Genomic DNA, 14,174 nt, shown 5'->3' with positions numbered 1-14,174 from the left:
TTATCTTTTACTGAGCCCTGATGTGCTCAAGCAGTGGGACTACATGGTCACTACTGGTCCCTTCCAACTGGCTTGCTATGGTCCCGTTTGTTCTGCTTCCCCAACCCTTTCCCATGCAAACATCCCCTCAATGGTCTCAGCTTCACAGCCCCAGGCACCACGCACGCCTCCCATTGCCCCTGCGCTACGCCCAGTCCCACTCTGGCCCCACAAACACTGCACACAGAAATGGCCTCACCCCTCGGCGCTCACCCCACATTCACCCCCAAAGCCGTCACTCACCAGCCTCCCCTGCCTGCCGGTCCCGCTCCCCTGGGCCTCTCACCGGCCTCACCAGCTCTCCCAGACCTCACCAGCCTCAGCCCCCAGTCGCAGCCTCCCCTCCCCACAGCCAGGCACTGCCTCAGCACTCTCTAACCAACCAATCAGCGGGCAGGTAACATCCTGACCATCAAGCAGCAGGTAACAACCTGCCAATCAGGGGACAGATAACATCCTTACCATCAAGCCACAGGTAGTTTACCTGCCAATCAGTGGGCAGCTTACAGGCACTATAGAAGCACCTGGAATGTTTCAGAAGGTGCCTTTCAGGACCTCAAAATCAACACTTCTTTTACAATACAAAGACCTCAGACTAGTGTAGTTCAGGGGACTTGGAAGAGTAAGATGGAGAGAAATTGTCCTGATTAAATAACACCCCAAAAAACTGTCATCAGTAAATAAATCAACAGACCCTGCACTGCTTGCCTGCTCTTGAGGTGCCAGGGCATCCATGTGGGGTCCCTGTCATGGCCCCCCCTTGCTGTGGTCCCCAGCCCAACCACCTGGCAGTGCCCATGACCCCATCTTCACTCACGATCAGGTTCCAGGGACAAAACCACAGAGTCCTGTATCCTGCGTCCCTTTGCTGCCAGGACCCCGGGCAACACATGCTGGGTCACCCCCCCCTTGCTGTGGGGTCCTCAGCTGACCCAAGTGTGGGTCCTTGTTGCACTGTCCCCCTGGCCACACAGTCCCAACTCCACCTACGCAGGAGTCCCCAGACGTCTATCTCACCTTGCTGTGCGGGACATAAAGCAACCGTCCCTGTGCTCTGAGGTCACACAGAAAGCCCCTTTGTGAGGTCACCGTCCCCCTCAGTGTGGGGTCCCTGAGGCACAGCCTGGGGCACTGAGGACCAGGAGCAGGAACAAGCCTGTGACCCTGCTCTGCTGGCAAGATGGGGCTCTGGGCTGGCTTGACCTTGGCTGGATGGCAGGTGCCCACCAAGCTGCTCTATCACTCCCCCTCCTCAACTGCATGAGGGGAGAAAATCTGAGGAAAGGCTCCTGAGTCTTTGTAAGGACAGGGAGATCTCCAGAGGCTGCAGTGGGACAATCTGCTCCAGCGTGGGGTTCACAACGGGCTGCAGGGGAATCTCTGCTCCAGCACCAGGAGCACATCCTGCACCTCATTCCTCATTGAACTTTCTGTTTGTAGAGATTTTTTCTATCACATCCATCCATCCCTCTCTCTCTTCCGGTTACAATTGTGCAATCATTTTCCCCCTTCTTAAAGATGTTCACACATTTGTGCTACCACCATTGCTGATTGGCTCAGGTTTCACCATCAACCAGTCTGGTTGGAGCTGGCTGGTGCCATTGAACAGAATCAAAGAATTGTTTCAGGTACAAAAGACCTTTAAGATCATCAAACCCAAGTGTTAACCAAGCAATACCAAGGTCACCACTAAACCATGTCCCCAAGCACCACATCTACACATCTTTTAAACACCTCCAGGGATCATGACTCCACTACTACCCTGGGCAGTAAATGCTTGACAACAATTTTAGTGAATAAATTTCCCTAATATCCAATGTAAATCTCCACTGGTGCAGCTTGAGGCCATTTTCTCTTGTCCTGTTCCTTGTTCCTTACGAAAAACACTGACACCTACCTCACTACAACCTCCTTTCAGGTAGTTATAGAGAGCGAGACGGTCTCCCCTCTGCCTCCCTCTCTCCAGGCTACGCTTACCGAGGGTCCACTCGATCCCCTCATCAGACCATGGAGACAGATATTAAACAGAACTGGTCCCAGCACTGAGCCCTGGGGAACACCACTTGTGAGCAGCCACCAACTGGATTTAACTCCAGCCACCACAGCTATTTGGGCCCACTCATCCAGCCAGGTTTTTTGCCAGTGAAGGACACACCTGTCCAAGCCATGAGCAGCCACTTTCTCCAGTTGAATCAGTGTCAAAGGCTTTAATAAAGTCCAGGTAGACAACATCCACAGCCATTCCCTCATCCACTAAGTGGGTCACCTTGTCAGAGAAGGAGATCAGGTTGGTCAAGCAGGACCTGCCTTTCATCACCCCATCCTGACTGGGCCCGATCCCCTGGTTGTCCTGTACTTGCTGTGTAATGTCACTCAACATGATCTGCTCCATGACCTGAAAGACTAAGGGGAAGAAATCATTTTCCCCATCCTTTGCCCTGTGATTGCCCCCACAACAAGTAAAGGATGGAAATTCTCATTAGCCCTCCTTTGGTTGATAATGTATGTCTAGAATCATTTTATTGTATTTTGTAACAGCACCCAGATTTTGTTGTAGTAGCGTCTTTGCAATCCTAATTTGCTCCCTGCACAACCTCATGACATCCCTGTAGTCCTCCTGAGTTACCTGCCCCTTCCTGTAAAAGTCATAAACTCTCTTTGTTTTACCAAGTTCCAGCTAAAGCTCTCTGTCTAGCTAGGATGGTCTTCTTCCCCATAGCTTCATATTATTGCCCAGGGGGACTCTATACGAACATTACAGAATCATTGTGAACCTCATCTCAGAAACCACCCTTGTAGCTCCCTTGCTCCAAAACCCTGTGTTGGATAACAAATCCACACAGATACAAGCTTAAAAGCAGGAGGGGCACCAAGACATGCACAGATCAAACCCAATCAGGAATCCAGGCCTAAAGACAGGCTTAGAGAGATGTTAGCAAAGAGGGAACAGACCAAAGCCCATCTTAGTGGCAGCTCCTCATGCCTGGCACAGCTCCAGAGCCAAGACCAGGTGGCCAGGCCTGAAAGGAAATTAGGCCACCTCTTCACAAAGCACCCGCAAACCACACGAGTGCCATGGGATGACCTCACTGACGACACCCCACCTTCTCCTACGCATTGGCTGCGTCCTCTGCCCGCCCTGACAAGCGCCATCAACGCCAAGTCCTTGGCCTCTACTGCTCGCACTTCAAAGCTGCTGCCAGGGCCAAGTGGACACGTCCTCAAGACAAGAACAAGAAACTGGAGCATTGCAGGAAGGAAAACACACCTTCCTCATTCCTGGCCAGGCTGTGGCATCAGACAGCTGCTGGTTGCGAATTGTCGCCATGCGCAAAGGCTGTCCCGCCCCTCGGGGACCAGCATAAAAGCCGGCCCAGCGCCTCTCTCCCTCACACACTTCTCCTGACGCCTTCTCCTCCCTCCGCGCTCAACAAGGTGAGCCTCAACCCCCTTCCCCTCCTTCTCCTGCCCCGCCTGGCCCCTCTCTTCCAGCACGCTCTGCCCCAGCCTCAGCAGCCCTCACGCCTCCCCACCGCCACGCTCCCCACAGCCCCACACCAGCCTCCCCACTCCCTCGCCCTCCTGCAACACCGCTCCTCGCACCCCCACGCCCCTGCGCTTGCTCAACAGCCTCTCGTCCCTTCCAGGGCTCCTCCATACCACACACATGGCCTGCTACGACGTCTGCCGCCCCTGCGGACCCACCCCGCTGGCCAACAGCTGCAACGAGCCCTGTTCCCTGCAGTGCCAGGACTCCCGCGTCGTCATCCAGCCTCCCGCCGTGCTGGTCACCCTGCCAGGACCCATCCTCACCTCCCACCCCCAGAGCACCGCCGTCGGATCCTCCGCATCGGCTGCCGTGGGCAACGAACTCGGTGCTCAGGGAGTTGCCATCAACTCCGGCGCTTTTGGCTACGGCTTCGGAGGCCTGGGCTGCTTTGGCGGCAGAAGGGCTGGATACATCTGCTAAGGGCTCTCGCCACCACCCGTGATGCCAACCACACACACCCTGGAAGCCACGCCACACATTCAGGACATGCACCTCTAGGCCCTTCCTGGCACATGGACCTGCTGTCCTTGGCTCCTCGTCTGCAGGCACCAAGCACGGAAGCAGGGAAGTTGCCAGCCTGGGCTACCTTCGTACCTTGATGAAGGTCCTTCTCCTCTTCTCCCACATCTTTCTTTGCACCTCAGACTTGTGCTGTTCCACTTGGCACTCCTGCCTTTTCACTCTTCTCCCTCAATAAAGTTCTCCTTCATCCCAGCTTGAGATGCAGCCTATTGTCTTTTTCTCCCACGGCTCGTCCAACTTCACTTGAGAACAACCAGGACTCAACAGCCCATCATGGTGGGTGGAAAAGAATAACACGACCTCTTCCAGGAAATATGCCACCACCACCAGTGCCCACTGGCTTCCAGGATGTGACACAAACCCATCCCTGGCTCAAGCAGAGCCTTCCACATGACAATGCTTCCCTGCACACATCTTGGACAAGATCATGCCAGCACACACATCAATAACTCTCTTCCCCAGCATGACTCTCCAGCCCTACCCGCAAATAAACTTCATTTCCTCCCCTCTGAAATTTCCACGTTAATAACATCCCCCATGTGCTCTTTTCCTCCTGGCTAAGCATCCCAGCTCTCTCAGCCTCTCCTCCAGTGGAAGATGTTCCACACCCTTTAGCATCTTCATGAAACTGCACTAACACATCCATGTCCTTCTTCCACTGGGGAACTCAGTCCTGCACGCAGGACTCCACATGAGACCTCACCAGTGCTGAGGAGAGAAGAACAGCCACCTTCCTTAACCTCCTGTCAAGTCTTTTCTCAATGCTGCCCTGGAGACTTGATGGACCCTTTTGCGTAGAGGGTTCATTGCCACCTTAGGGCCCATTTCTTCTCCACCAGAACCACAAGACCCTTCTCTGACAAGCTGTTTTCTTTTCAACTGTCCCCCAGTCATTCTGCTGCCAGCTCTGAGTCCTCCCCAGAACAGGACTTGGCCTCTCCCCTTGCTCAGCTCCATGAGACTCCCTTGTGCCAAGGAAATGAGAAAACTCCATCGTCAAGCGTGTGTTTAAACCACATTTTCCCACAGATTTATACACATCCATATACACAAGCCCCCCTTTCTAGGAAACAGATGTGAGTCCACCCGACTCACCGGCTCCGCCAGCCCAGCCCTGCACTGGCCCAACCTGCCTCTTGCCTGCCAGGCGCTCCAGCACCATCAACACACACGCACAGAGACCCTTCCTGCCCCACCTCATCTTCCTCACCGACAAACACTGCTCATGCGCTGAACAACCCTCACGACACTCACCTCCTCTGAATTCAGGCAGGTCTTGGGAGGCCAGAGATGTTCTCACTCACTGCAAGCCAGCCAATGTTATTACAGCTTGTAAAAAGGGCGTGAGTGAAGAGCCAGGAATCTACAGACCTGTTAGTCTGACCACAGTACCTGGAAAATTATGGAGAAGAAACAACTGAGTGCTGCTGAGAGACAATTAAAAGACAATGCAACCATCAGGCAGTCAACATGTGTTCACTAAGAGAAAGTCACATTTAGTTATTTTGATCCTCTTCTACAATAAGGTCACCTGCATCGTGGATAAAGAGAAGGAAATGGATGTAGCTTTTCTTGATTCTAGCATGTTTTTTGATTCTATCCATCAATGCGTAATTCTGGACAAGTTGTCCAGCTGTCAGATGAGCAGGGACCTGGTACACTGTGTGAAGACCTGGCTGAAGGCCAGAGCTCAAAGTGTTGGAGGCAATCTGGCTACGCATGGCTGGTCACTGGTCACCGGCGGTGTTACTCAGGACTCGGTCCGAGACCCAGCTCTTTTCCAGATTTTTATCTACGATCTACATGAAGGAGCTGATTGCATCATTAGCAAGTTTTCTGATGATACCAAACTCTGAGGTTCTGTTGATTCTCTTGAGGTACAAGAGGCCTTGCAGAGCCATCAACGTTGATCAGAACAATGGGCAAACATCAATTGCATTAAATTTAAAAGGAACAAATGCCAAATCCTTCACATGAAATGAAGCAATTCTGGACACAAGTACAGACTGGGAGAAGAGTGGCTGGAGAGCAGCCCTGCAGAAAGGGATCTGGAGTACTGGCTGACAGCCGCTGAACATGAGCCAGCAGTGTGTGCCCTGGCAGTCAAGAGCACAAAACCCATCCCGGGAAGCTTCAAACACAGAATCACCAGCGGCTCAAAGAGATTATTATCTCACTGTATTCTGTGCTGGTGTGGCCTCATCTTGAGTACTGTGGGAACTTCTGGACCCCACAATTTACAAAGGATCTCAAAGTGCTTGAAAGCATCCAGAGAAGGGCATCAAAGTCGGTCAAAGGGATGTAAGGCAAGTCCTAGAGGAGCAGCTGAGGACAATGACTTAGTCTAGATTGGAGAGAGGGAGGCTGAGGGGCGACCTCATTGCTCTCTGCAGCTTCCTGAGGAGGGGACGTGGAGAGGGAGGTGCTGAGCTCTTCTCCATCAGATCCAGTGACAGGACACATGGGAATGGTTCAAAGCTGCACCACTGCAAGTTTAGACTTGACATTAGGAAATATTTCTTCACTGAGCTGGTGGTCGAAGAAGCTTCCTAGAGAGGTGTTCGATACCCCGAGACTGTCGGTGCTTCTGAGGCATTTGGACACTGGTCTTAATACCATACTGTAACGTCTACTGAGCCCTGATGTGGTCAGGAATTTGGACTCAATAATCACTGTCCCTTCCAACTGGAGCACTGTAGCGTCATCTATTCTCCTTCACCAACCCTTTCCCATGCAGACATCCCCACCAGGTTCTCAGGCACACAGCCCCACACACCACGCACGCCTCCCATTGCCCCTCCACTATGCCCAGTCCCACTCTGGCCCCACAAACACTGCACACAGAAATGGCCCCACCCCTCAGTGCTCACCCCACATTCACCCCCCATAGCCGTCACTCACCAGCCTCCCCTGCCTGCCGGTCCCGCTCCCCTGGGCCTCTCACCGGCCTCACCAGCTCTCCCAGACCTCACCAGCCTCAGCCCCCAGTCGCAGCCTCCCCTCCCCACAGCCAGGCACTGCCTCAGCACTCACTGACCAGCCAATCGGGGGGCAGGTAACAGGCTGACCTTCAGGCAGCAGGTAACAACCTGCCAATCAGGGGGCAGATAACAATTTGACCATCGAGGGCAGCTGACAGGCACCAGCTGCTCTAGAAGCCCCTGGAAGGTTCCAGAAGGTGCCTGTCAGGACTTGAAAATCAACAGCGCCACTAGAATAAATAGATAATCTTCAGCAGACAAACACAAAACAACTGCTGGGAGGGCTGGTGGGTCAACAAGGAAATGAATGAGTAGAAATGCTGCTGAAAACTAAACCAAAGGCCTCGCAGGACAGCAGCTGGGGACTTAAGAGGAGCAAGATGGTGTGAAAATGCCATGATTAAATACCAACGCCGCTGAAAAAAAATTCACTAAATCAATATATATCAACAGACACTACACTTTGTGCCTGGCCTGCAGTTTCTCAGGTCCACCCATGTGGGATCCCATCTCCACATCTCCCCTTCCTGCCAGGAACCCGTACAAACCAGACAAGGTACCCAGGTCACAACGTCCTTGCTGTAGGGTCCTCAGCTGACCCAGGTGTGGGTCCTTGTTGCACTGTGAGCCTGGATGAACAGTCCCTGCTCCACCTACAAGGGAGTAACCGGCCACTGTCTCACCTTGTTACAGGGTGGAGCCCGGGGTAGAGCATCCCATCTTCATAGCAGGGCGACACAGTGACCCATGCAGGGGGTCTCTGGACCACCAGCCTCCCTGCTGCAGGGTCCATGGAGCACCAGTGCAGGGGACACCAAGCAACCACCCCTGTGCTCTGAGGTCACACAGAAAGCCCCTTTGTGAGGTCACCGTCCCCCTCAGTGTGGGGTCCCTGAGGCACAGCCTGGGGCACTGAGGACCAGGAGCAGGAACAAGCCTGTGACCCTGCTCTGCTGGCAAGATGGGGCTCTGGGCTGGCTTGACCTTGGCTGGATGGCAGGTGCCCACCAAGCTGCTCTATCACTCCCCCTCCTCAACTGCATGAGGGGAGAAAATCTGAGGAAAGGCTCCTGAGTCTTTGTAAGGACAGGGAGATCTCCAGAGGCTGCAGTGGGACAATCTGCTCCAGCGTGGGGTTCACAACGGGCTGCAGGGGAATCTCTGCTCCAGCAACAGGAGCACATCCTGCACCTCCTTCTTCACTGACCTTGCTGTCTGCAGAGATTTTTCTCTCACATATATAACCCCTCTATTCCAGCTGCAAATTTGAAGTCATTTCTCCCCCTCCTTAATGATGTTCACACATTTGTGCTACCACCATTGCTGCTTGGCTCAGGTTTCACCATCAACCAGTCTGGTTGGATCTGGCTGGTGCCATTGAACAGAATCAAATACTTGTTTCAGATACAAAAGACCTTTAAGATCATCAAACCCAAGTGTTAACCAAGCAATACCAAGGTCACCATTAAACCATGTCCCAAGCACCACATCTACACATCTTTTAAACACCTCCAGGGATGATGACTCCACCACTACCCTGGGCAGTCCATTCCAGTGTTTCGCAACACTTTTGGTAAATAAATTCCCCTAATATCCAATGTAAATTTCACCTGGTGCAGCTTAAGCACGTTTTCTTTTGTCCTGATGCTTCTTTCTTGGTTAAGAGACAGAGACGTAGCTCCCTAAAACCTCCTTTCAGGTAGTTGTAGAGAGCGAGACGGTCTCCCCTCTGCCTCCCTTTCTCCAGGCTACACTTATTGAGGGTCCACTCGATCCCCTCATCAGACCATGGAGACAGATATTAAACAGAACTGGCCCCAGCACTGAGCCCTGGGGAACACCACTTGTGAGCAGCCACCAACTGGATTTAACTCCAGTCACCACAGCTATTTGGGCCCAGTTATCCAGCCAGGTTTTTTGCCAGTGAAGGACACACCTGTCCAAGCCATGAGCAGCCACTTTCTCCAGTTGAATCAGTGTCAAAGGCTTTAATAAAGTCCAGGTGGACAACATCCACAGCCATGCCCTCCTCCACTAAGTGGGTCACCTTGTCAGAGAAGAAGATCAGGTTGCTCGAGCAGGACCTGCCTTTCATCACCCCATCCTGACTGGGCCCGATCCCCTGGTTGTCCTGTACTTGCTGTGTAATGTCACTCAACATAATCTGCACAATGACCTGACCTGGTACCAAGGTCAGACTGACAGGCCTGCAGATCCCTGAATCCCCCTTCTGTCCTTTCATCTTATATAAGCAGCACATTTTCCAACGTCCAGTCAAGTGGGACCTCCCTGGTGAGCCAGGACTGCAGATAAATGATGCAAAGTGGCTTGATGAGCGCCTCCGCCAGCTCTCTCAGTACCCTTGGCTGGATCGCATCAGGCCCCATAGATTTTTGAGTGTCTAACTGGTGTAGGAGGTTTCCAACCATTTCCCTTTGGATTCTGGGGGTTTGTTCTGCTCCCTGTCTTCTACATCAGAGGCTTGGTATCCAGAGAACAACTGGTCTTATTAGAAAGACTGTGACAAAAAAAAACATAGATTATTTTCCTCATCCTTTGCTCTGCGTGAGTGCCCCCACATGCAGTGAAGGATGGAGATTCTCCTTAGCCCTCCTTTTGTTGATAATGTATGTCTGGAAAAAAATTCTTTTATTTTAAAACAGTACCCAGATTATATTGTACTTGCACATTCCCAATTCTAATTTTCCCCTGCATAACCTCATGACATCCCTGTAGTCCTCCTGAGGTACCTGCCCCTTCCTGTAAAAGTCATAAACTCTCTTTGTTTTCCCCGAGATCCAGCTAAAGTTCTCTGTTTAACCTGGATGGTATTCTTCCCCACAGCTTCATATTTCTGCACATAGGGACTCTCTATGAACATTACAGAACCTTTGAGAACCTTACCTCAGAAAGCACCCCTGCAGCTCTCTTGCTCCAAAAACTGGTGTTGTATAACAAATCCACACAGCTACAAGTTTAAAAGCAAGACGGGCACAAAGACACAAACAGATCAAACCCAATCAGGGAAGACAGGCCTAAAGACAGGCTTAGAGAGATGTTAGCAAAGAAGGAAGAGACCAAAGACCACGTAAGAGGCAGCTCCTCATGCTCGTCAGAGCTCCAGAGCCCAGAGCAGCCTGCCAGGGCTGTGAGGAAATGAGGCACCATCCACACAATGCAACCGCAAACCACACGAGTGCTGTGGGATGACCTCAGTGATGACACCCCACCTCTCCTGTGCTTCAGCAGCATACTCTGCCCGACCCAATACACACCATCAACGCCAAGTCTTTGGCCTCTAATGCTCGCACTTCAAAGCTGCCACCAAGGCCAAGTGTACACGTCCTCAAGACAAGAACAAGAAATTGGAGCATTGCGGGAAGGAAAACACACCCTCCTCATTCCTGGCCAGGCTGTGGCATCATACAGCTGCTGGCTGCAAATTGTCGCCATGCGCAAAGGCTGTCCCGCCCCTCGGGGACCAGCATAAAAGCCGGCCCAGCGCCTCTCTCCCTCACACACTTCTCCTGACGCCTTCTCCTCCCTCCGCGCTCAACAAGGTGAGCCTCAACCCCCTTCCCCTCCTTCTCCTGCCCCGCCTGGCCCCTCTCTTCCAGCACGCTCTGCCCCCAGCCTCAGCAGCCCTCACGCCTCCCCACCGCCACGCTCCCCACAGCCCCACACCAGCCTCCCCACTCCCTCGACCTCCTGCAACACCGCTCCTCGCACTCCCACACCCCTGCGCTTGCTCAACAGCCTCTCGTCCCTTCCAGGGCTCCTCCACATCACACACATGGCCTGCTACGACGCCTGCCGCCCCTGCGGACCCACCCCGCTGGCCAACAGCTGCAACGAGCCCTGTTCCCTGCAGTGCCAGGACTCCCGCGTCGTCATCCAGCCTCCCGCCGTGCTGGTCACCCTGCCAGGACCCATCCTCACCTCCCACCCCCAGAGCACCGCCGTCGGATCCTCCGCATCGGCTGCCGTGGGCAACGAACTCGGTGCTCAGGGAGTTGCCATCAACTCCGGCGCTTTTGGCTACGGCAACGGCTATGGCTTCGGAGGCCTGGGCTGCTTCGGTGGCAGAAGGGGTGGCTACATCTGCTAAGGGCTCTCGCCACCACCCGTGATGCCAACCACACACACCCTGGAAGCCACGCCACACATTCAGGACATGCACCTCTAGGCCCTTCCTGGCACATGGACCTGCTGTCCACGGCTCCTCGTCTGCAGGCACCAAGCACGGAAGCAGGGAAGTTGCCAGCCTGGGCTGCCTGCGTACCTTGATGAAGGTCCTTCTCCTCTTCTTCCACATCTTTCTTTGCACCTCAGACTTGTGCTGTTCCACTTGGCACTCCTGCCTTTACACTTTTCTCCCTCAATAAAGTTCTCCTTCAACCCAGCTTGAGATGCAGCCTTTTGTCTTTTTCTCCCAAGGCTCATCCAGCTTCACTTGAGAACAACCAGGACTCAATAGCCCATCATGGTGGGTGGAAAAGAATTACACGACCTCTTCCAGGAAATGTGGCGCCACCACCACCATTGCCCACTGGCTTCCAGGATGTGACACAAACCCATCCCTGGCTCAAGCAGAGCCTTCCACATGAGAACGCTTCCCTGTGCACATCTTGGACAAGATCATGCCAACACACACATCAATAACTCTCTTCCCCAGCTCTCTCAGCCTCTTCTCCGGTGGAAGATGTTCCAGACCCTTTAGCATCTTCATTAAACTGCACTAACACATCCATGTCCTTCTTCCACTGGGGAACTCAGTCCTGCACGCAGGACTCCACATGGGACCTCACCAGTGCTGAGGAGAGAAGAACAGTCACCTTCCTTCACCTCCTGTCAAGTTTTTTCTCAATGCTGCCCTGGAGACTTGATGGCCCCTATTGCGTAGAGGGTTGATTTCCAGCTTAGGGCCCATTTCTTCTCCACCAGAACCACAAGACCCTTCTCTGACAAGCTGTTTTCTGTTCAACTGTCCCCCAGTCATTCCTGCTGCCAGCTCTGAGTCCTCCCCAGAACAGGACTTGGCCTCTCCCCTTGCTCAGGTCCATGAGACTCCTCTGTGGCCAGGGAAATCAGGAAGCTCCATCAGCAAACGTGTGTTTAAACCACATTTTCCCACAGATTTATACAGATCCATATACACAACATCCCCCTTTCTAGGGGGCAGATATGAGTCCACTGGACTCACCGGCTCCACCAGCCCAGCCCTGCACTGGCCCAACCTGCCTCTTGCCTGCCAGGTGCTCCAGCACCATCAACACACACACACAGAGACCCTTCCTGCCCCACCTCATCTTCCTCACCAACAAACACTGCTCATGCGCTGAACAACCCTCACGACACTCACGACACATCTTGAGACTCCAGAAATGTTCTCACTCACTGCAAGCCAGCCAACGTTATTCCAGTTTGTAAAAAGGGCGTGAGTGAACAGCCAGGAATCTGCAGACCTGTTAGTCTGACCACAGGACCTGGAAAATTATGGAGAAAGTGCAACCGAGTGATGCTGAAAGGCATTTAAGGGCAATGTAATCATCAGGTATAGTCAACAGGGGCTCGCTAAGGGAAAGTGCTGTGTAACTGATTTCCTTTCCTTCTACAATAAGGTCACCTGCCTCGTGCATGAAGGGAAGATGGTGGACGTAGCTTTTCTGGATTTTAGTAAAGGTTTTGATCTATCCGAATGGGGGGAATATTGTGAGGTGTTCTGCGAGGAGTTTAAGAGGAATGTCAAGGTACTTGAAAGCACCCACAGGAGGGTAACAAAGTTGTACGAAGATCTGGAAGGCATGTCCTAAAGGAGCAACTGAGGACAGTGGGTTGGTCTAGTTTGGAGAGAAGGAGGCTGAGGGGCGAGCTCATTGTTCTCTGCAGTTTCCTGAGGAGGGGACGTGGAGAGGGAGGTGCTGAGCTCTTCTCCATCAGATCCAGTGACAGGACACATGGGAATGGATCAAAGCTGCACCACTGCAGGTTTAAAATTGACATTAGAAACATTTATTTACAGGGACAGTGGTCAAACAGTGGAACAGGCTTCCTAGAGAGGTGGTCGATACCCCAAGCCTCTCAGTATGGCAGAGGCATTTGGACACTGCTCTTAACACCACGCTTTAACTTTTACTGAGCCCTGATGTGCTCGGGCAGTGGGACTACATGGTCACTGCTGGTCCCTTCCAACTGGCTTGCTATGGTCCCGTTTGTTCTGCTTCCCCAACCCTTTCCCATGCAAACATCCCCTCAAGGGTCTCAGCTTCACAGCCCCGCGCACCACGCACGCCTCCCATTGCCCCTGCGCTACGCCCAGTCCCACTCTGGCCCCACAAACACTGCACACAGAAATGGCCCCACCCCTCGGCGCTCACCCCACATTCACCCCCAAAGCCGTCACTCACCAGCCTCCCCTGCCTGCCGGTCCCGCTCCCCTGGGCCTCTCACCGGCCTCACCAGCTCTCCCAGACCTCACCAGCCTCAGCCCCCAGTCGCAGCCTCCCCTCCCCACAGCCAGGCACTGCCTCAGCACTCACTGACCAGCCAGTCAGGGGGCAGGTAACAGACTGACCATCAGGCAGCAGGTAACAACCTGCCAATCAGGGGGGCGGTTACAGCTGCTAAAGAAGCACCTGGAAGGTTCCAGAATGCACCTTTCAGGACCCCAAAATCAACACCTCTGCTACAATAAATAAGATAATCCTCACCAGACGGCCCCAAAACAACTGCAGGAGGGTGAACGAGGGAATGAATGAGTAGAAATGCTGCCAAAAACCAAACCAAGGCCTCGGACAAGAGTAGTTGAGGGGACTTGGAAGGGTGAACGAGGGAATGAATGAGTACAAATGCTGCCAAAAAACAAACCAAATGCCTCGGACAAGAGTAGTTGGGGGTATTTGGAAGGGTAAGATGCAGGGAAATTGTCCTGATTAAATAACACACCCAAAAAACTCTAATCAGTAAATACATCAAGAGAACGTGCACTTCTTTCCTGTGCTGCAGGTGTCAGGGCACCCATGTAGAGTCCCTGTCATGGCCCCCCCTTGCTGTGGTCCCCAGCCCAACCACCTGGCAGTGCC

At 53.1% G+C, this 14,174-nt stretch overlaps 2 protein-coding genes across 2 annotated transcripts; both read left to right on the top strand.

Moving 5' to 3' along the window:
* Window positions 1-3,690: 3,690 nt before the first annotated feature.
* On the top strand, window positions 3,691-4,309 carry LOC135578736 (feather keratin 1-like). Its single transcript, XM_065054652.1, has one exon. The coding sequence runs from the start codon at window positions 3,707-3,709 to the stop codon at window positions 4,007-4,009; it is 303 nt and encodes a 100-aa protein (XP_064910724.1). The 5' UTR covers window positions 3,691-3,706; the 3' UTR covers window positions 4,010-4,309.
* Window positions 4,310-10,869: 6,560 nt separating this feature from the next.
* Window positions 10,870-11,494, top strand: LOC135578734 (feather keratin-like). The gene has a single exon (XM_065054650.1). The coding sequence runs from the start codon at window positions 10,886-10,888 to the stop codon at window positions 11,198-11,200; it is 315 nt and encodes a 104-aa protein (XP_064910722.1). The 5' UTR covers window positions 10,870-10,885; the 3' UTR covers window positions 11,201-11,494.
* The last annotated feature ends 2,680 nt before the right edge of the window (window positions 11,495-14,174 follow it).

Source organism: Columba livia, chromosome 2 (assembly GCF_036013475.1).
Source record: "Columba livia isolate bColLiv1 breed racing homer chromosome 2, bColLiv1.pat.W.v2, whole genome shotgun sequence".
NCBI classification, from domain to species: domain Eukaryota; kingdom Metazoa; phylum Chordata; class Aves; order Columbiformes; family Columbidae; genus Columba; species Columba livia.
The sequence above is the reverse complement of the archived record's forward strand: the minus strand, read 5'-3'. Positions and strand labels throughout refer to the sequence as shown.

Coding starts and splice junctions, on each gene's coding strand:
- LOC135578736 (XM_065054652.1), top strand. CDS start 3,707: ATGGCCTGCTACGACGTCTGCCGCCCCTGCGGACCCACCCCGCTGGCC.
- LOC135578734 (XM_065054650.1), top strand. CDS start 10,886: ATGGCCTGCTACGACGCCTGCCGCCCCTGCGGACCCACCCCGCTGGCC.